Source organism: Electrona antarctica (genome assembly GCF_951216825.1).
Source record: "Electrona antarctica genome assembly, chromosome: 13".
Lineage (NCBI taxonomy): Eukaryota > Metazoa > Chordata > Actinopteri > Myctophiformes > Myctophidae > Electrona > Electrona antarctica.
This window is the reverse complement of record NC_136794.1, coordinates 5951474-5973973: the sequence shown is the minus strand read 5'-3', so window position 1 is coordinate 5973973 and position 22500 is coordinate 5951474. Positions and strand designations below refer to the sequence as shown.

The window sequence follows — 22500 nt, the reverse complement described above, 5'->3', positions numbered from 1 at the left end:
TTAGTTGCAGTGGTGGAAAGTAACTAAGTACTTTTACTTAAGTACTGTACTTAAGTACAATTTTGAGGTATTTGTACTTTACTTGAGTATTTCCATTTTCCAGTACTTTTACTTCTACTCAGAGCCAACATTTTGTACTTTTACTTCAGTACAATTATTTGAAAACTTGAGTTACTAGTTACTTACTTAATTTTGATTAGAAAACATACATTAACCACTTCAACCCTATACATTTCGGCCATTTGAAAATGGCCGATCTACAAGCTCGCAACGTAACGCATTGTGAGCTTGTAGATCTGCTATTTTCAAAAGATTTTGTACACATTTTGAACTTGTGAAATGGGACATTCTGCACAACGAGTAGGCTACATTTACTTTTAAGTACATTTTGATGCCGATACTTTTGTACTTTTACTCAAGTACATTTTCAATTCCGTACTTTTGCTTGTAACAAAGCAGTTCTAAATTGCAGTATTGGTGCTTTTACTTAAGTAAAACAATTGAGTACTTTTTTCCACCACTGCGGCATTGTGAGATTGTGAGGTTTACGGTAGCGCACGCTATACGCTACGCAGTCCTCCGTTTCAATTTAACTTAAAATTGACCCTTCATTTGACCCTGAGGATTGGACTGTGTTGGATAGATACTAGACTGACTGTGCGGAGGGCAAAGTGTTTAGACTGAACCCCACAAGAGCTGCAGTTTCCTTCAAAGAGGGGAGGAGGAACAGGGAAACCCAGGTCACTGATTGCAGGATCAGAGGTTTCGGAGGCCGTCACTCTGATGTCACAAAGGCAAAAAATAAGGGATGCCGCCGGGGCTGTTCTGATGCCCCCGAGACCAGCAGTGCTTAAAAAGGGCAGCTTTTTTTGACATGATGAAAATGGAAGGGGGCAGCAGCACTATAGTGAGGCTGTGTACGTGCCATGGAGCAAATGGTTTCCAAGTTTGTTTTTGGCATGGACCACACTCACCCACATCCCTACTGAGTTGAAGGGTGCTTCCAGCAAAACCTTCAAACCCCCCCCCCCCCCCCCTCCACCCCGAACCCCCCCCGACCCCCCCCTGCCTTTAGAGGGCAGCCCCCGTGCCGAACGGAGAGAAGTTGAGATGCCCCCTCTGGAAGAAAAAGACAACAAGAAGGTAGAAATAGCGACAATACAACATTGGCATCAGAGAGAAGATCAAAGGAAAGAGAGGATTATACGGGAGGTCACATAGGTTATTGTGCCATTTATTACACTACTTTGTAGCAGTGTTGATCTCGGTGACTATACGATACTGTGACGACACTATGATGACTAAAACTATAAGACCAAATATATTGGACAATTTCGGCAACAAATAAAAACTAGACTAAAATGTTAGGAAGGGACTATATTGGACAAGAGATCCAGTACAAGTAAAACACACGTAATTTTACACTCTGTTGCATGCTGGAAATAGCATATCTACAAGCTCACAGCTTGTGTAGATCTGCCATTTTCAGCGAGTGTAGAATCTGCCATTACGACGGCATCAAGGCCTGCCAAAATACATCTTAGTCGACTAATTCAACTGTAGATCCATCCGACTAAAATCTTATGATATTTAGTCTACTAAAACTAGACTAAACACCGAAACATTTCAGCATGGCTAAAAATATGACTAGAAACTAAATTAAGTCGAGACGAAACTAAAATGAAAACTTTTGCTGGGCCAAAATCAACACTGCTTTGTAGTGTAATAATGCTGCGATAATACTGGAATAACATCCATGGTGAAATGACGGTATACAGCCTGAAAGGGAAGCTTTAGAAGGTTCTACATTAGATATAAGCTCACCTCAGAAGACCTGGGCCTATTATTATTATTTATTATACCACTATAATGTGAGTGTAAGAATAACCCATTTAGTTCTGACATCGAAATTTAAAAAAATTTCTTCTAAATCCCGACAGTTTTCTGAAATACCTATGTTCAATATTTCATGTCAAGGACCCCCAAAAACTATATGTAATTGTCGCCGACCCCCATCTGAAAATATGTTGTTCCAGGGACACCCCTCCCAGAAGCAAAGATTTGAGTTAAAAACGTTCGCTCTGAAAGAAAATATACTCAAAGATTTGCACCACACTTTCACGATTTTTTCAAAAATAGCAGACCTACAAGCTCATAGCGCGGCGCCGCGCTATGAGCTTGTAGATCTGCTATTTTTCAATAGCTAAAGTATAACATACCTGTAATGCTTTAAAACACCAAAAGGGGTTCCCGTCCAAAATGGGATAACTTGGGGGATAGCTGCGCTTGGACAGTGTGTGCTTACCGTCTGTGATAGCATACTGCGACCGCACACACACACACACACACACACACACACACACACACACACACACACACACACACACACACACACACACACACACACACACACACACACACACACACACACACACACACACACACACACACACACACACACACACACTGGGAGGGGAAACATATCTACTCGCCGTGCTCATCTCATTTTCTACAATAAACTCATGTGACATTTTCAGAATGTCTCTTTCCACCTTTCTCTCTCTCCCCGGGTTCTTGTAATAACCCATTTTGTGCGGGAACCCCATTTTGGTGTTTGATCTACAAGCCCTACAATCTACAAGCTCATAGTTTGACGAGTGGCGCGCTACGAGCTTGTAGATCTGCTATTTTTTGAAATAAATCGTGAAAATGTGGCACAAGTCTTTGGGATATATATTCTTTCAGAACGAACGTTTTTTTTAACTCAAATCTTTCCTTCCTGGAACACCATATCTTCAGACGGGGGGGGGGGGGGGGGGGGGTCGGTGGCCAATTACATATCATTTTTTGGGGGTCCTTGACATGATATTGAGCACTACTGATAAGAGAAACACGAGGTATTTCAGAAAACTGAATTTAAAATTTTGACGTCAGGCCAAAATGTGATAAGAGAAAGTAGTAAGTAGGGACTATTCCATTTGCAAATAACCCAGGAGGGAGTGCATTGGGGAACGCAGCGTGCCTTCTTCAAGTATCTTTATCTCTGGGTGAGAATCTCCAGAGAATGCTGTGTGCCCGCCGCTCGCCGCCTCGTGGATACCGGAGGATCACACTGTACTTTATTGAGTCTTTTCCATTAGCTTTTTGTGTACGCACTCTGATATCACCGCCAAAAAACCAGTGTTGCTTTTGGCAGAACATTTTGATTTAGATTTTTTAGTCGTAATCTCTTTGAATAGTTTTCTACGGAGCCCCTGAATGGCCATGCATTCAAAATATATTTTATCATGTCCTTACAAGATAATATCTCGTCCGGACGAGATAATATCTCGTCCGGACGAGATAATATCTTGTCCGGACGAGATAATATCTTGTACGGACGAGATAATATCTTGTACGGACAAGATAAAATATATTTTGAATGCATGGCCATTCAGGGGCTCCGTAGTTTTCATTTAGTTTTAGTCAATTCTTTTTAAGTCACCTGGAATGTTTTAGTGTTAGTCTAGTTTTAGTCGACTAAATCTACAGTTGATTTAGTCGACTAAAATGTATTTTGGTCGGGTCTTGATGTTGTCGCAATGACTGATTTTACACTTGCTGAAAATAGTCAATCTACAAGCTCACAGACTTAGTTTTAGTCATCATAGCTTAGTTTTCATTTAGTTTCAATTTAGTTTTCGTCAGTGAAAAAAAAGGTATTCGACGAAGATTTTTGTATCAACACTGGCACAACACAGGCTCCACAATGAAGGGCGAGTGGGGAATTAAATGTGCCAATGTCTTGTTTTCATTGAATCAATGGATGTCCATTGATCCAGCGATATACGATATGGACATTTCATTCTGTCTGGCAGTTGACTGCGATTGTGGGGTCAGATACCACAGTATATATGGGGGGAAAACGCGGCGTTCCGAGCCACCCTCGGGTGCTACACAGGGAGCAGTTTAATTGCGTTAGGTTGTTATTTGTATTCAGATCACCTCTCCACAGCATGGTGGCGATTCTGTACCGGTGAATAATGAATAACCGGAATTCAATTATTTACATTTTGTAACACTGCGCTGCGTTCATTAGTCTGTGTGTGTCGACGTCTTGCGTCTCTATATTTAGACGAGGGTTCTGTGTGTTAGTTGAGATGGTCGAGGTGGATTCTCCCTTTCTCCGCCTCGTGCGATGGACCTATACGTGGTTGTACGGGAGCGTTCACCGTCCGTGCGACGTGCGTGCGTGTGTGTGTGTCTGTCTCTCTCACACACACACACACACACACACAGGAGCTAAAATCCAATCCTGTAACCCTAAACCTATGTTCAGAGCCAGGGAAAGCTCACATGTCACAAGTGAAACAATTTGTTCAATGGAAGGCACTTTTAAGTCCTTCTCGGTAATGACGACAAAGGCCCTAACAACACGCAAGCCCTACTGATAATTGTGTCTATTTCTGTGTTTGTTGCGCAAATGCATTTGTGTTTGACAAATGATGCTCTTGATGGGCTTATAAATGAATGGGTGTCAGAACCCAGGACTCTTAAGCCATTTTGGGCGGGAACCCCTTTTGGTGTTTTAACTAAGCATTATGTTATACTTTAGCTATTGAAAAATAGCAGATCTACAAGCTCATAGCGTGCCACCGAGTGGCGCGCTATGAACTTGTAGGTCTGCTATTTTTGAAAAATCGTAAAAATGCGGCACAAATCTTTGAATATATATTCTTTTTTATATATAATATATAAAGTTTTTTTTATTTCGACGTCAAGCCTAAATGGGTTAAGCCCAAACGTTGCATTGGTGTGGTTGCCCTTTAAAAAGGGGTTTGTTGCAACTGGTGTGGTTTGGTCTTTATGGCTCCCTCACAGAGTTGTGAATGCTTTTAACCACATGAACCCCAGCGTCCCAAATCCGTCCAGTTACGCTCGTTTTGTTTTTTGCGGCCGAGTATATCTATCTTGTCATTGCCTGTAATGGAAAGTGGTCGGTGAGATTTGAACACTGCGAGAGGGTACATGTTCGTACCAAGGGGCCAGTGAGGCGCTCCAACGTTGAAGCTCTGGGCCCTAGTGGTAAGAGAAGGACTGCAGGCGGACCCGTGCACGGACACGTAGGACCATCACTCCCTACGTCACCCATACGTCACCCCGGACCTCAAATTTGAGGTACTTCCGGCAGTCTTCCGGGTGCTTCAAAACGCCACTGAGCAACTTCATCGAAATGAATAGCTTGGGGGCGGGGCTAGTGCTCCAGTTCGGTCTCTATCCTTTATATACTCTATGGTTCGTACCCATCGAACCGGTGCCTTGTTGCACAAAAGTGCACAAAATACTTAACCCAATTTCCGCCAGCATTAATTAATCCCTCGATAGTGTATTGCCAAGGTTTTGTTATGAGCAGTGATCGTTAGCATTACCTCATACCCCTTTTAGATCTGGTCAGAAACTGTTAGATGTCCCGGACGGAGCGACGCGAGACAGTCACAAATGATGGATGCGCGACGGCTGACCATGGGACAGCACTCGAAGCTTTAGAGATAACAGGGCTTGGAAAATCTTCGCTTTTGATGGATTTAAATGGAGCCTTGATGTAAAAAATAATAATCCAATAGCTGGTGGGGACGGAGGCGTTGCATAGCAACCGGAGCAATGCTAAAAGGTAAATTGACCGCTTTAATATATGTTCGTATAGATGGCTGATGCCGTACCCTAGACTAGATTATAATCGTAGATAGCACAGAATGAATTAAGGAGCAGCGAGCGAAACCTTTCTATCGAGACTAATCGTGATGGCGTGACTGACGTGCCCTAAAGACGCTGGTTCTCGTCTGCCCTAAAGGCATGTATACTGTCGGCGCACGTGGACGTGTGTTTACCTGAGTGTGATGGCTGTCCATGTGTCTGTGCAGAGAGGCGTGGCTGGACAAGTTGGACTTGCCATGACTGTCATCCTCCAGCGACCCTGAACAATGACGACAAAGAAGTAAGAACAGCCATGAGCGGAAGAATATACAGTTACACACCCACCAGCAGTCATTTTACACACAGTCAAAGACTCTTTGGGGCGGCGGTGGCTCAGGGGTAGAGTGGCTGGATGGCAACCGCAAGGTTGCCAGTTCGAACCCGGGCAAGACACTGAACCCCAAATTGCTCCTGATGTGCTGGTTGGTGCCTTGCATGGTTTCCGCTGCCATCGGTGTATGAATGTGTCTATGTAAATGCACCATTTACCATTTACTCTTCCAACACACAACAACGCAATGGGGCTGGACTGGAAGCAGTGTTGTTTTTTGTCGACTAAAACTAAGACGGAACATCGTCGCCGACTACCTTTTATCTCCGACGAAAACTAAATGGAAACTAAATGAAAACTAAGCTATTATGACTAAAACTATAAGACTAAATATATTGCCAATTTCGTCAACAGATAGAAATTAGAAACTAGGCTAAAATGTTAGGAAGTATAAGTAATTTTACACTTGGTTGCATGCTGAATTGCGCTGCGTTGTGAGCTTGTAGATCGGCTAGTGAAACGTGGCAGAGGGAAGCATAAAGGAAACGAGAGGAAGGTACAGTAGGATGTCAATATAGGAACACTGTAATCGTAAATCATTGTAGGCATTTTTCCTTTTCCATTTTATTCTCTTTCAAATTGTATTATTATTATTCGGCTCTCGCTATAATCACCATCCCGGGCCAGCCTCCACCAATCCACCTCGTCCAATGAGCCCTTCATATAGCACTGTCCCGCCATGGAGAGTTGGTAACCAAATGGACCCTTTATAGATATGTAGCACTGTCCCGCCATACTTCCCTCACTCTGTGATTGGTCTGTGAGACCATTTCAATCAGGACTCCGTGGTGAAAATAGCTGATGTTCAACCTGGACAAGCTACAGCTGGTCAGCATGATTCATTTAGCTTTATTATATAATCTACAGTCAGTGGTTTTCAACCAGTGGTCCCGGGGTGGTCCCCAGATAAATGATGGAGAGCTGGTAACCAAATGGACCCTTTAGAGATATTTAACTTTTGAGAGTGTAAAATGAAACCAAATGGACCCTTTAGAGATATTTAACTCTTGAGAGCGTAAAATGAAACCAAATGGACCCTTTAGAGATATTTAACTCTTGAGAGCGTAAAATGAAACCAAATGGACCCTTTAGAGATATTTAACTCTTGAGAGCGTAAAATGAAACCAAATGGACCCTTTAGAGATATTTAACTCTTGAGAGCGTAAAATGAAACCAAATGGACCCTTTAGAGATATTTAACTTTTGAGAGCGTAAAATGAAACCAAATGGACCCTTTAGAGATATTTAACTTTTGAGAGCGTAAAATGAAACCAAATGGACCCTTTAGAGATATTTAACTCTTGAGAGCGTAAAATGAAACCAAATGGACCCTTTGGTTTCATTTTACCGTCTCAAGAGTTACATTATTGTTAAACATCTGCATTACTTAAATTACAAGGAGTCTATTAGAGAATGTAGAAGAACTGTTATTTTTTATCAATGTTTGCTCTGCTGTATCTCCTCTAGTACCAACATCAATACAGGATGGAATTGTGAACAAAATCGTATCCGACGACAACAAAATATTCTTTCGTTTTTTGGGGGTCTGAGAGGCTAAATGTCATCAAATGGTGGTTCCGTGGCTCGAATGCCGAATAAATAATGGGCCTTGATATGAAAAAGGTTGAAAGGCACTGATCTATGTGGTTGGACCAAGCTTTGGCTCATATATGTGACCAGATTTGACTGAGAGACAACTCGCGCAAACTCCAGCTTTTCACCAGAGGAGAACAACTTTTTTTTAGTTATCCAAAATGAGTTAATAGCACAGGCAGGCTCTTCACATACTAGTGCATGTCTGAAATAAGTGTCAGAGCTGAAATCAACATGTAAATATGAAATAAATGCTTAAACATGTAGCTAGGTGTAATGTTGGAGACCACAGAAGTGAACCTTTCAAGCCTGTTTTCTCAACTCGCTGTTTTCTGCAAGACATTATACTCTATAAGCCATATCTCCAAAACTGGTGGGTCAAACTGAACAACCAATATGTCAATTTGAAGCTATGATTCCCTGCTTTCATATGACATGAAAAAAAGAAAAAAAATTCCAATGGCAGTGCCTCAGTGAAATTTGGCCACATATGGACATAACTATGCATGCTCTGGTATATACCATTGGAGATCTGGTTGCCGTTCTCGCTGGGGGCGGGGCTAGGGCAGTGAGGATTGTTGTGGTTGTTGGCGTTCCTGTCCTGCAGCTGTGGCGACGGGGAGGTGGGGGCGGAGCCGCAGTCTTCCCGTCCGGGCAGGTTGATGTTGGAGTTGAATCCTGCAGCGAGAGAGAGAGAGAGAGAGAGAGAGAATGAAAGGAGGAGCACAATAATGTATTGATCAGAAACACACATTACATTATAGTGCCTCATTGCACATGAGGAAATCATGGTCCTCGTGCGCCCATAAAAGGACTCGCAGAGAACAGCCCAACTCACTTCCATTAGTCCAGGCTTCTCCGTAGAGTAGACAATAATAACCATTCCCATAATCGTATCGTTTGCTGACTGTTAGGACTGACAGGCATGGGGAATAATACACGTACAAGTCCCGGAAGAGGCAAATTACATGCCCAGTGTGTTTTTTTCCCGGTATCCTTTCCCCCAAATTAGCCCCTTGGCCTCCGTGTTGCGTCTTATCCTATAGCCCGACGTCATAAAGGCATTCATGCAGGGCTGTATATGGTAGGAACAGCGCCCCAACGTGACCCTTCTCTATACCCCCCTACGGTCATGCAGAATGAAGGGTGTGTTCCAAAGTGTAGCGGACGATCGCGTGGGTTTTCAGCGCGTGCGTGCGTGGATGGACGAGGGGGGGGCATTCATCAGCTGCCATCCCACGTCGAGCGAACACCCCCCCCCCAGGCAGTGCCCCCCCCCCCCCCCCCCTCTATTCCTGAGATACCTAACCCATTTAGACCTGAGCTCGATTCCACAAAATGTCTTCTAAATCATGACAGTCTTCTGAAAAAAACCTATGTTTCTATGTCAGTGGTTCCCAAACTATTTCATGTCAAGGACCCCTAGAATCATGTGTATTTGGCCGCCGACCCCCATCTGAAAATATGTTGTTCCAGGGACACCCCCCCCCCAGAAGCAAAGATACGAGTTAAAAACGCTCTGAAAGAATATATATATTCAAAGCCACATTTTCACGATTCTTCTAAAATAGCAGATCTACAAGCTCATAGCGCGGCACTCGGTGCCGCGCTATGAGCTTGTAGATCTGCTATTTTTCCAATAGCTAAAGTATAACATAATGCTTTAAAACACCAAAAGGGGTTCCCGTTCAGAATAAGTTAAATATACCCCTCACTATCCTCCACACACATACACGGCCCATGGCGTAGGTGTGGGTGTTCGCATCACGAGGGATATAGAAGAGGAAAGGACTTTGGTGAGAGGGATGCGTGGGATGGAGTGCTTGTTGTGAAGAGCGTGCAGCCAGGGCTGGAGTGGAGCGGGGGCCTATAGCATGTGTAGAATGGAAACCCAGGGCTGGAGTGGAGCGGGGGCCTATAGCATGTGTAGAATGGAAACCCAGGGCTGGAGCGGGGGCCTATAGCATGTGTAGAATGGAAACCCAGGGCTGGAGCGGGGGCCTATAGCATGTGTAGAATGGAAACCCAGGGCTGGAGCGGGGGCCTATAGCATGTGTAGAATGGAAACCCAGGGCTGGAGCGGGGGCCTATAGCATGTGTAGAATGGAAACCCAGGGCTGGAGCGGGGGCCTATAGCATGTGTAGAATGGAAACCCAGGGCTGGAGCGGGGGCCTATAGCATGTGTAGAATGGAAACCCAGGGCTGGAGCGGGGGCCTATAGCATGTGTAGAATGGAAACCCAGGGCTGGAGCGGGGGCCTATAGCATGTGTAGAATGGAAACCCAGGGCTGGAGCGGGGGCCTATAGCATGTGTAGAATGGAAACCCAGGGCTGGAGTGGAGCGGGGGCCTATAGCATGTGTAGAATGGAAACCCAGGGCTGGAGCGGGGGCCTATAGCATGTGTAGAATGGAAACCCAGGGCTGGAGCGGGGGCCTATAGCATGTGTAGAATGGAAACCCAGGGCTGGAGCGGGGGCCTATAGCATGTGTAGAATGGAAACCCAGGGCTGGAGCGGGGGCCTATAGCATGTGTAGAATGGAAACCCAGGGCTGGAGCGGGGGGCCTATAGCATGTGTAGAATGGAAACCCAGGGCTGGAGCGGGGGCCTATAGCATGTGTAGAATGGAAACCCAGGGCTGGAGCGGGGGCCTATAGCATGTGTAGAATGGAAACCCAGGGCTGGAGCGGGGGCCTATAGCATGTGTAGAATGGAAACCCAGGGCTGGAGCGGGGGCCTATAGCATGTGTAGAATGGAAACCCAGGGCCGGAGCGGGGGCCTATAGCATGTGTAGAATGGAAACCCAGGGCCGGAGCGGGGGCCTATAGCATGTGTAGAATGGAAACCCAGGGCCGGAGCGGGGGCCTATAGCATGTGTAGAATGGAAACCCAGGGCTGGAGCGGGGGCCTATAGCATGTGTAGAATGGAAACCCAGGGCTGGAGCGGGGGCCTATAGCATGTGTAGAATGGAAACCCTGGGCTGGAGCGGGGGCCTATAGCATGTGTAGAATGGAAACCCTGGGCTGGAGCGGGGGCCTATAGCATGTGTAGAATGGAAACCCAGGGCTGGAGCGGGGGCCTATAGCATGTGTAGAATGGAAACCCTGGGCTGGAGCGGGGGCCTATAGCATGTGTAGAATGGAAACCCAGGGCTGGAGCGGGGGCCTATAGCATGTGTAGAATGGAAACCCAGGGCTGGAGCGGGGGCCTATAGCATGTGTAGAATGGAAACCCAGGGCCGGAGCGGGGGCCTATAGCATGTGTAGAATGGAAACCCAGGGCCGGAGCGGGGGCCTATAGCATGTGTAGAATGGAAACCCAGGGCCGGAGCGGGGGCCTATAGCATGTGTAGAATGGAAACCCAGGGCCGGAGCGGGGGCCTATAGCATGTGTAGAATGGAAACCCAGGGCCGGAGCGGGGGCCTATAGCATGTGTAGAATGGAAACCCAGGGCCGGAGCGGGGGCCTATAGCATGTGTAGAATGGAAACCCAGGGCTGGAGCGGGGGCCTATAGCATGTGTAGAATGGAAACCCAGGGCTGGAGCGGGGGCCTATAGCATGTGTAGAATGGAAACCCAGGGCTGGAGCGGGGGCCTATAGCATGTGTAGAATGGAAACCCAGGGCTGGAGCGGGGGCCTATAGCATGTGTAGAATGGAAACCCAGGGCTGGAGCGGGGGCCTATAGCATGTGTAGAATGGAAACCCAGGGCTGGAGCGGGGGCCTATAGCATGTGTAGAATGGAAACCCAGGGCTGGAGCGGGGGCCTATAGCATGTGTAGAATGGAAACCCAGGGCCGGAGCGGGGGCCTATAGCATGTGTAGAATGGAAACCCAGGGCTGGAGCGGGGGCCTATACCATGTGTAGAATGAAAACCCTGTAGCCATGAAGGAAATGTGTGTCCGGGGTGTGAGTATTTCTGTGCAGCCATGCATGCTGCTGAAGGGCTTGATTGCGAACGCAGTGAGCATTTACTATGAGACCCAGCAGATCCTGTCTGTGTGTGTGTGTGTGTCACGCTGTAACACCACCCGCCCACCACCAGAGGGCGCAGCTGTATCACACACAAAAACACACACACACATGCACGCGCACATAAAAAAAACTTAACTTAAAAAAAAAACTTAAAAAGGAAAAACTTTAAAAGGAAAAACTTAACTTAAAAAAAAACTTAACTTAAAAAAAAAACTTAAAAAACACAAAAAAAGAGAACTTAAAAAAAACCTTAAAAAATTACGTAATTTATTCTATTGTTGTTTTTGCAATTTACGAGCTGCGTTCGCTTCCCGCGTTCGCGCGTCTTACTTGTGTATATATACTTTGGCCGCATGCAGTGTCGCACGCACACCGAAATCAGCAGATATATACTATGAAGCATTGACGCTGTCGACGTTTGTGGCCCGTTTGTGGTTTTCAATTCAATTAGCCCTTCACTAAGTCCCTCCCCAACCCATCCTTTGTCCAATAGGCACGTTAGCAGCGAAGAAAGCTTGACCTGCATAGCAACCGTTTGCTAAACTATTTATGGATTGGCATTGGACAATCGCTTTTTGGGGTGGGATTTAGTGAAGGGCTAATTCAAGTCAGGTCAAGTCAAGTCAATTCAATTGAGCTTTATTGGCATGAGAAAACATACGTTTACATTGCCAAAGCAAAAGTGGAACAAAAACAATCAAGATAAAACGATGTATGTACAAAATAGATGTTGAATATAAATTAAAGGTGTAAACAGAGCTGTGTTACATTAACACTTTGAGTAATACAATCTTGTGAAACTATAAAAAGATGTGTTCTGTCAGATATAGTCATACATACATCCAGATTCCATATAGGAGAGGTTAGCTTTATACTTTTGAAAGTTGACAGCAGTATATTTCAATGTTTTTTGCATTCACTTAGTATATAAAAACATTTGCAACAAGTAGCAGTGATTTATTCAAATGTAATGGAAATTATTTTGGAATTAAACTTAGTTGCTCTGTTTATGTAACAATAGTTCTATGTACCGAGGTCATTCGCTGTAACCTAGTTAGGCCTGACGTCGAAATAAAAAGAAAGTCTTCTAAAAGAATATTCAATTATTCAATTATTCAAAGCTTTGTGCCGCATTTTCATGATTTTTCAAAAATAGCAGACCAACAAGCTCGTAGCGCGCCACTCGGTGGCGCTATGAGCTTGTAGATCTGCTATTTTTCAATAGCTAAAGTATAATATAATGCTTAGTTAAAACACCAAAAGGGGTTCACGCCCAGAATAGGGTATAAACACTAAACAGTGTACACACACAATGATTTGTATTCCGTAAGGTGCTTGTATTTTCTTTTGCAGGGAGACACCGGCTGCATCGTCTAGCCTAACGCCAGGGCTCCACCGGACGTGTTGCGTCTCCGTCGCGTGCGTCAAAAAACGCACCGGTTCAATTTTAATGCACGCGTCGCGTCTCCGTCAACGCAACGCGGGCAGTGGAGCCACCCTTCATTGATTAAAAAGGGAACATTCCTTGACGGTGACGGAGACGCGACGCTGACGCGCCCGGTGGAGCCCTGGTGTTATATGTCAAACGAACTACCCAGCAGGAAACAACCATGCACCGGCCCCCCCATGCACATCCTAGGTAATTGACGCATTCGACGCTTCGGCATGCATCGGGCTGCTCCCCTAACCCGACGCAATAAACGACCGTGGCCCCTAAAATCCGGCTTGAGGTTATAGAGGGTATGCGACGTGTGACATTCATCATCAAACCCGGAAGTTATGCAGGAACGCCTACTGAGTGGCAAAAAACTACCTCCTGGCCTTGACAGCCCATACATCCGAACGGAAAAGTTGTATTTGATTGCATCACATGACGATAAACGACATTAACCCATTTTGACCTGAGATCAGATTCTAAAAATGTCTTCTACATCCTGACAGTTTTCTGAAAAAGCTACATTTCTATGTCAGTCGTTCTTCGATTTTCGAGTGGCGCGCTACGAGCTTGTAGGTCTGCTATTTTTCAATTTGCCATTGACTTTATGCATAATGTGCATACCCTCTATAGTGGCCGTGAGTGAGGACCCGGCGACCACCTGCCCAGCTCTTTTCCCTTGGCATTCCTGTGGCTTTCCCCGCTCCCCCCCCCCCCCTAGGGGAGGAGGAGGAGGAGGGCGGTCGGGGCGGCGGCATGAGGAGGAGCGCCATGCAGAGGGGCAGCTGCTCTTCTTCACAAGGATGTCTGAGATAGCGACCCTAACCCCTGGGCCACCCCCATAGCCTCCGCGTCGGGTATCACACGCCGGGCCGTTTTAACGGCCAGCAGCAGCAGCAGCAGCGGGCGGCGGAACGGAAGTATAGGCCATCCCGCTAAGCTCCCCATCGGCATCTCGCCACCGCGCGCTCAGATCTCAAGCACACACACACACACACCGCCGCCTGGGCCTCCGCCGACTCAAAATAACAGCAAGGTCATGACCCCCCCACCTCCTCCCCCCTCCTCGGTACTGAGTTCCCCTGTCGCATGCAGACAGGGTTTCCATGACGCCAGCTCTTTTTTGTTCCCCGGTACAGGTATATACACACCAGGCGCTGACGAAGGGAGGAAGTCAGCCGGTCGCCACGCGAGACGGAGAATGCGTCAGTGTGTGCCTCTAATATAGCGTTTGCGTCTTTATGTTCATAAGGAGGCGAGCCTCCGCCCCTCCTTCCCTCCTTCTTGACCTTGTCCCTGTTTATAGCTGTGTGACACAACTGGGTCATTTGCACAAAAAAAAAAAAAACTAGCCAGGTCCACATAATTATTATTAGCCTCATGGCATGCCTGGATGACCATTTGTCAAGACTGGGGAGTAAACATAATTTGGTTGGATAATTCCAACCCCCCGCCCGGCGCCCACCTCTCTCTTTAGTTCTCTAACCTGTGTCTCATATTATGGCTGTCCTGACCATAGTGTGTCCTGATGTGATCCTATACTGGGGCGGGCAGTCAACACCCCCATAGCCTCCGCGTCGGGTATCACACGCCGGGCCGGTTTAACCCATTTTGGGGGCGGGAACCCCTTTTGGCGTTAGCAATATGTTATGCTTTAGCTATTGAAAAATAGCAGATCTACAAGCTCATAGCGCGCCACTCTACGAGCTTGTAGGTCTGCCATTTTTGAAAAGTCGAAGAACGACTGACATAGAAACATAGCTTTTTCAGAAAACTGTCAGGATTCCCCCCGCCCGCCTCTCTCTCTCTCTCTCTCTAGTTCTCTAACCTGTGTCTCATAGTATGGCTGTCCTGACCATAGTAGTGTCCTGATGTGATCCTATACTGGGGCGGGCAGTCAACAGTACAGTCTTCTGTAGAACATGAGTGAGCTGTTGAATATTTCATACCCCCCCCCCCCCCCCCCATCCTCATCCCTTCTACTTCTCATGTATTATTAAGCCGGCCCACTGACTAATACACTTTGAGGGAAAGGGACACTTAAATGGAAGGGAGACATGCAGTGAGACAACATGTTTCTGTTTGTCCCGGAGCCCTTCTCTGCTGATCTGTGTTGTTTCTTAACCCATTTTGGAAGTCGATTAAAAAAAAAAGTCTTCTGAATCCTAACATTTTTCTGAAAAACCCCATGTTTCCATGTCAGTGGGGCTCAACCTTTTTCATGTCAAGGACCCCCAGAATTATCTCTATTGGGCCACGGACCCCCCATCTCAAAATATGTAGTTCCAGGGACCTTCCCCCAGAAGCAAATATTTTAGTTAAAAATGTTCGCTCTGAAATATATATTCAATGATTTGCGCCACATTTTAACGATTTTTCAAAAAATAGCAGACCTACAAGCTCGTAGCGCGCCACTCAGTGGCGCGCTATGAGCTTGTAGATCTGCTATTTTTCAATAGCTAAATTATAACAATGTTTAAAACACCAAAAGGGGTTCCCGCCTAAAATGGGTTAAAGATGGAGTGCCGTGATTTTTGTATTTTTTGTCCAGTTTTTCGTGTGTTTATGAGGTGACAGTGCTTCATTAGACCCCTTGTGGTGTGGTGTTTGTGATGTCTTTCTTCCCTTTGTATTTAGGGTTTCTTCCTGGAGGCTGAAACATTGACAGTCAAACGTGCCAATGGAAAAAAAAAACAGTGATATAGTGACATCACACTATCATCCCCTCTAACCCCCTTTATCATACAACAACAGCTGTGGGTGCGGCTTCAGTTCAGGTGGAGCACCACCTAATCCATCACCACCCACCAGGCAAACCAGGCACACTTAACCCTGCAAGACCCGGATATATTTCTACTTGCAAAAAAAGAGATTTCAACCTTACCACTACTTTGTACTACTAGGACTAAAATCGTCCTCCTTGTACATAACAAGAATACCTGATGATCATGTTTTATTGTGGATACAAAAATCATGGCACTCCGTCCGTCTTCAGGATAATTTCGGACTAGAAGGCTTTCTTATCTTTATTTGTAGTTGTTACGTCCCCAACAAAGAGGTCCAGGTGTTATTTTGTGCAAAAGTGCATTATTGGCTATTTCCCCTACCATAAGCCCTCAATGGCTTTTAGTGCTAATTCGCTTATTTCCATCGAAAGAAGTAGTAAAGTGTGCCACTTGGGATACTACAAAAAAATATTTTTGAGCGATGGAAATAAGCGAATTAGCACAACACCCCAATGCCCCATTCAATTAAATTCAATTCATTGAGGGCGTATGGTAGGGGAAATAGCCAATAATGCGCTTTTGCACAAAATAACACCTGGACCTCGTTGGTGAGGACGTAACAACTACAAACTAGAAAAAGTGCCCTTCCGGGCACAGGTCTCCACCAGTGTGTGTGATGTTTGGCAAAATGTGTAGGAGTAATATATAAACGTGTGTGTGTGTGTGTGTGTGTGTGTGTGTGTGTGTGTGTGTGTGTGTGTGTGTGTGAGAGAGTGTGTGTGTGAGAGTGTGAGACGCGGCTTGGCCTGTTGTAGCGCCACCATGAGGCTGATTCGAAAACTGTCAAGTGGCATTTCTTCCTCAGCCTAGTGGGAATATGCATGCACAGTTTCACCGCAATCGGACGCTGCGTTGAGTAGTTGTGGCGATTTGTACAAAACGGGTACAAAGCAGGCTACTCCTGAAAAGTTTAGAAGCCAATCGTAGCCAATGAGGGTGGATTATGATAAATCAAACAAACCCGTCTTGATCACATGACTATGGAGAACATGTGTACTGATTTGCGTGAAATTTGGATAAAATCTGAAGGAGTAATATTAGAAAATGTGTTTTACATATGTCGGCCTCCTGGTGGCGCTATAAAGAGCAGATGTGAAAAATTCCAGGCAAAGGTTTTTCCTTGGCCTCTAGGGAGTTGGCATACAAAGTTATCCACAGATCCATGCAGTTAGAGGTAAAAACACTTTTCGGCCAGTTATAGCGCCACCATGAGGCTGAGTTGAAAATGTTCATGTGGCATTTCTTCCTCGGCCTAGTGGGAATGTGCGTGCACAATTTCACGGAAATCACATGATGTGTTCATGATTTGCAGCATTTTGTTTGAAACTGAGCACTCCTGCGAACTTTGGAAGGCAATCTTAGCCAATCAGGATGGAGTCTGAGAAATCTGAAAGACCTGTTTCGTTGAATGGCTCTAGAGAGACTGTGTACCAATTTGTGTGATGTTTGGACAAAATCTGTAGGTGTACTGTCCAAAAACTTGTTTTGCACAAAGCGGCCTCCTGGTGGCGCTATAACAGGCCGTTCTGGAAAATGTGGGGCAGAGGTTCATCGTTGGCATCCAGGGAGTGTGTGTGCAAAGTTTGGCATCGACCGGGTTAACGGTGCCGGAGATTAGCTGGTAACAGACGGACGGAAGGACACACACACGGACACACGGACACACACACACACGGACGGAGTGCAAAACATACTCTCTCCCCATGCCTTCGGCCTGGTGGAGACAATAAAGGTAAGAAAGCCTTCTGGTCTGAAATTCTCCTTTAACGGCAAAAAGGCGATGTCGAAAATGTGCTAAACCCTCTGACCCTCCTGACTCATCCGCTTTGCAGTACGTGACGAATGTCCTTGCCCCGTTTCCGCAAAGGTTAGCCCTTGCATCAAAGTCACTGCAGCGTCCAATGCGTGTGTGTGTGTGTGCACTATGTATGTAGTACGCTGGGGAGAGAGTGTCCAACGTGTGTGTGTGTGTGTGCGTGCTCTCAGCATGTAGTACGCTGGGGAGAGAGTGTCCAACGTGTGTGTGTGTGTGTGTGTGTGCTCTCTGCATGTAGTACGCTGGGGAGAGAGAGAGACGCAGCAAACGCAACCAGAGCATGCTTATAAAGTGCAGTGCGACAGCAGCGAAACGGCTAATTTATGTCGCACAGGCAGCCGCAGCATGGCGACAAACAGCAGACCTACAGTACGAGTTGACAGTGCGTCACGTCCGCGACCACGGCATGAACTTTGCAGTGGTGTAAAAAAGTACTCAAATGTTTTACTTTAAGTAAAAGTATATCAATACTGCAATGTAGATTTACACCCGTTACAAGTAGAAGTCCCGTATTCAAATTTTACGTAAAAGTAGAAAAGTATCGGCATCAAAAGTAAAAGTACTCATATTGCAGAATGTCCCATTTCACAAGTAAAAATGTGTACAAAATGTTTTGAAAATTGCCGGTCTACAAGCTCACAATGCGTCTTCAAATGGCCGAAATGTACAGTATATAGGGCTGAAGTGGTTAATGTATGTTTTCTAATCAAAATTGAAACCTCCATTAAGTAACTAGTAACTAAAGTTACATATCAAATAATTGTAGTGGAGAAAAGGACACATTTTGGCTCTGAAATGTAGTGAAGTGTTGGAAATACTCAAGTAAACTATTCATTTCAGTGGAAGTTGCTCAGTGGCGTTTTGAAGCACCCGGAAGAACCGTCTACTTCCGCATTTTTTTCGATTTGGGCACCAAAATGTGGTGTCCAACATGCTGAAGTGCAAACGATGGCACTCAATGTTAAACCCCAGCTGCACGGGGTTTCCTAGTCATATAACTCCACGGGTCCGCCTGCATTCCCACCTCTTACCACTAGGGCCCAGTGCTTCAACATTGGAGAGCTGCACTGCAGGGGGCTTGGGCTACACGCTAGCTAGCTCATTAGCTAACATGTTAAGAGGCAGCTGCATGCGTGCCAAAGGGCACCACACAGGAGACCGCAACGGATGGATGGGCTGCTTCATGTGGGCCAAACAGGGTGGCTGGCCACCAGAGCTTTGTTAACGACCCAAGTTTCCAGGTGTGAAGAATGGGGAGATGGCGTATATATAGGTGGGTGGCTATAGGCTGGGGGGTGCTCTTGCGTCTCCCCTGCCCCACACTCAAACGGACACACGTGCACTTCTGCACAAACACGCGGTCGCGCACGCACGCACGCACACACACACACACACACGCGCACGCACACACACACAGTAGGATATTACTAATCCACTAGCTATACTCGCCTGCCCTATAGAAGGTAATCACCCAATGCTCAATAAATCATCTGGCACAGACCAGGCTGAGAGTCTGATCGTGACCTCATCACTGTAGCTATCACATATTGGTGGAGGGTTCACACGCACACACACACGCACACACACGTGCGCACAGGCACGCTCACTCGCGCACGCACGCACAGACAGATGCATGCACTCACACACGTGCAGGTACACACACGCATTACCTACATCAGGTACAGTAGGCTGTATGGAACAGTGTGTGAGAAATGACAGTGACGCAAAGGTTAACTCCCCACCCACTAGACAAACGCGCACGCGCACGCACGCACGCGCGCACACGCACACGCACACGCACACACACACACACACACACACACACACACGTAAAGGTGTAGCCAGGCGTGGCCATGGGGTTCTCCCTGCTGTTGATAAATCTAGTGATGGAACCGAGCACTCGCTAAAAGCAGCTTTAATTAAAAACAGTGGAGAGGAGAGGAGGAGAAAGAGGTGCGTGCGTGCGTTTTTTTACTATTTTGAAAAACATTTTTGAATAGTTCAACTAGCCAATCTACATTGACACATTGTGAGCTTGTAGACTGGCCATTTTAACTATTCAAAAATGTTTTGAAAAATAGTAAAAAAATCAGACCAGTCTGAAGCGAGTGGTGCAACAGCACCGCCTATTGGTACTCTAAACATCGGGACACAGGGACATAGTCACATAGGTTAGGACATAGGTTGGGACATAGGGACAAAGCTGTTCCTTGGCGTGGTTGCACCACTCAAAAAGGCAAAGAAGTTTAGGGATAAGGGGTTTAGCACTGACAAAAATGGAGCCCTTTGTGTGTATGTATGTGTGATGCGCGACTGACCTCCGTCTCTCATCCTGCGTCCGGACGTGGACTTCCGCAGCAGGCTGCGTCCGGAGCTGATGAGCGTGTTGAGCTCGTCCATGGGGCTGGTGAGGGCTCGCCCGTTGGCCGGGTTGAACAGCAGCGGCGACGAGGAGCACGAGTGGGCCCTCCGAGGCTCGGGGCGCGATGGTGTGGCCTTCGCCGGGGAGTACGGCGGGGGCTTCCCATGCAGGGAGGCATCCCCCCCTGCCGCCGACCGGTGCAAGGAGGACGAAGGCGGTTTGGGGCAGTCGGGTCCCCCCGCGACCGACGCCGCACGCGTCAAAGCCAGGAAGCCGGCCTCCGGGGGGAAGGGGAAGTGGGAGGGAGGGCGGTAGGGCGGAGGAGGGGGGGCGGCGTTGTTGGTTGGAGGAGGAGGAGGCGGAGGAGGCGTGAGCGGCGGAGGCGTGGACTTGTCACTCTGCATGAAGACGTTGGGCGAGGAGTCGGCCCGCTGGCGGGCGTTGGTGGCGTACTGCGGCAGCGGCGAGAGCATGGGGCTGTCGGGGGTCGGCGCCCCGGCACCGGTGGTGTAGTTCAGGTTGGTCTCCAGCACGGGCAGCTTCTTCACCTCCAGCGGCGTGAGCGGGGACTCGTCCGACGCCGGGGAGCAGGTGACGGGCGACGGCGGGAAGACCAGGAGGGGCGGCCGGTGGGGGAGCAGGTTGGGGAAGGGGGCGGGGATGTCGCAGCCACCGCCACTGTCCTTAATCCCGTGGGTGGCTTTGGAGGCCGTGGGGATGTCCATGGCGGTGGTGGCCCCACCCAGACCCCCCTGCACCACCAGGCCCAGCTGCATGCCTTCCAGCTTGGCCGCCCTGCTGGTCGCTGCTGCCGCGCTCATGGTCGCCGGAAGCCAGCCGCCGTCGTCGGGCGGGAAGTACTTCATCTCCTCGTACACGGCCTCGGCGTCTGGCGGGCTGTCCGGGGGCTCCTGGAGGCTCCGGGAGGTGGTGGTGGTCTTCCGAGGCTGGGAGTGGGAGGCACCCACCATCTCAATGTACACGTCCTCCTCCTCCTCGTCGTCTTCGTCTTTGACATCGTCCCGGGACCGATGGTGCCGTGGGCTCGGCGAGGCCACTCTGCTGCCGCCACTGCTCCGCGACGACAGCAGCAGGCGCAGCTTGGCGTCGAGCGGACGCAGCGTCCGCAGCTGCGCCGACATGGCGTTGACATCCTCGTAGGAGCCGCTCAGCTTGGTGTTGGGGCTGCGCTTGGGCTTGGGCGGCGGCTTTTTGTTCCTTGCCGCGGCGGTGTAGTCGTCGCTGTGGGGGCGGGGCTTGGACAAGGCTGCAGGTGGGGGAAAGTGGAAATGACATGACAAAGCAATTAAACACCCGGTTTAGATAACATGACAACATGCTTAAAACCACAGCATCACCAAACGGGACAATATGTGACAGAGAGCCTGCCATCGCGCAAACTCCAGCTTTTCACCAGAGGAGAAAAACCTTTTTTTTCCTTTTTTTCCAAAATGAATTAATAGCACAGGCAGACTCTTCACATACTAGAGCATGTCTGAAATAAGTGTCAGAGCTGAAAATAATCGACATGTAAATATGAAACATTTGCTTAAACATGTAGCTATAGGTGTAATGTTAGAGACCACAGAAGTGAACCTTTCAAGCCTGTTTTCTCGACTCGCTGTTTTCTGCAAGACATTACTCAGACTATAAGCCATATCTCCAAAACTGGTGGGTCAAACTGAACAATCAATATGTCAATTTGGATGATTGATTGATTCCCTGCTTTCATATGACATGAAAAAAAATCCAATCCAATGGCAGTCCCTCAGTCAAATGTGGTCACATATATATATATTTATATATATACCTGCGGGGTCTGTAGGGGACAGCTGGGTTTTCGGGGGGCTTCCGGCCGGAGAGCCGTAGCCCTCCGTAGGAGTGGGACTCTGCCTGGGTCCCAGCGTCAGCCCCGCGCTCACCGCCTCATACGAGGCGCTCAGGCGAGTGTTGGGGTCCCTCTTTGGCTTGGGAGGGGGCTGTTTGCGAGGGGAACCTCCCCCGCCGCCACCCGCCCCGCCGTCCTCTGTGGCGTGCAGGGCCGTCTGCTGCTGCTGCAGCGCGGCTGCTCTGACGGACGGACTGGCGGTGGCGGCGGAATGAACCATGTTCTCCAGGGGGATGGGCACCGAGCTGGAGCGAAAGTGTCGGATGATTCGGCCAGCACCACCCCCGCCGCCGCCGACGGAGCCCTCGTAGGCTTTACCACTTTTCTCCACGACCCTAGAAATAAATGTGGGGGGGGGGGGGGGGGGGGGGGGGGGGGGGTGGTGGAGCACAGTAAAAATCCTATCAGTGTTTCATTTCACTCAAAGAGGGTACAAATGGGGGAAAGAAAAACAATGTATCTCCATTTTGACACTCTCGCATTTAAGCCATTCTGGGCGGGAACCCCATTTGGTGTTTTTTAAGGATGATGTTATACTTTAGCTATTGAAAAATAGCAGATCATAGCAGCTATGAGC

At 47.7% G+C, this 22500-nt stretch overlaps 1 protein-coding gene across 1 annotated transcript in view; it reads right to left on the bottom strand.

Annotated features, from left to right (window-relative positions):
• Nucleotides 1-22500, bottom strand: part of myo16 (myosin XVI) — a gene marked incomplete at its 3' end in the record, with an annotated part of 177929 nt that overhangs the window by 5449 nt on the left and 149980 nt on the right. Inside the window, exons 30-33 of the mRNA XM_079518690.1 lie at nt 21846-22258; nt 19992-21302; nt 8180-8335; nt 5868-5953 (exon numbers count right to left, since the gene is read on the bottom strand). Coding sequence (XP_079374816.1) covers nt 5868-5953; nt 8180-8335; nt 19992-21302; nt 21846-22258 — 1966 coding nt within the window. The remainder of the gene's footprint in view (nt 1-5867; nt 5954-8179; nt 8336-19991; nt 21303-21845; nt 22259-22500) is intronic.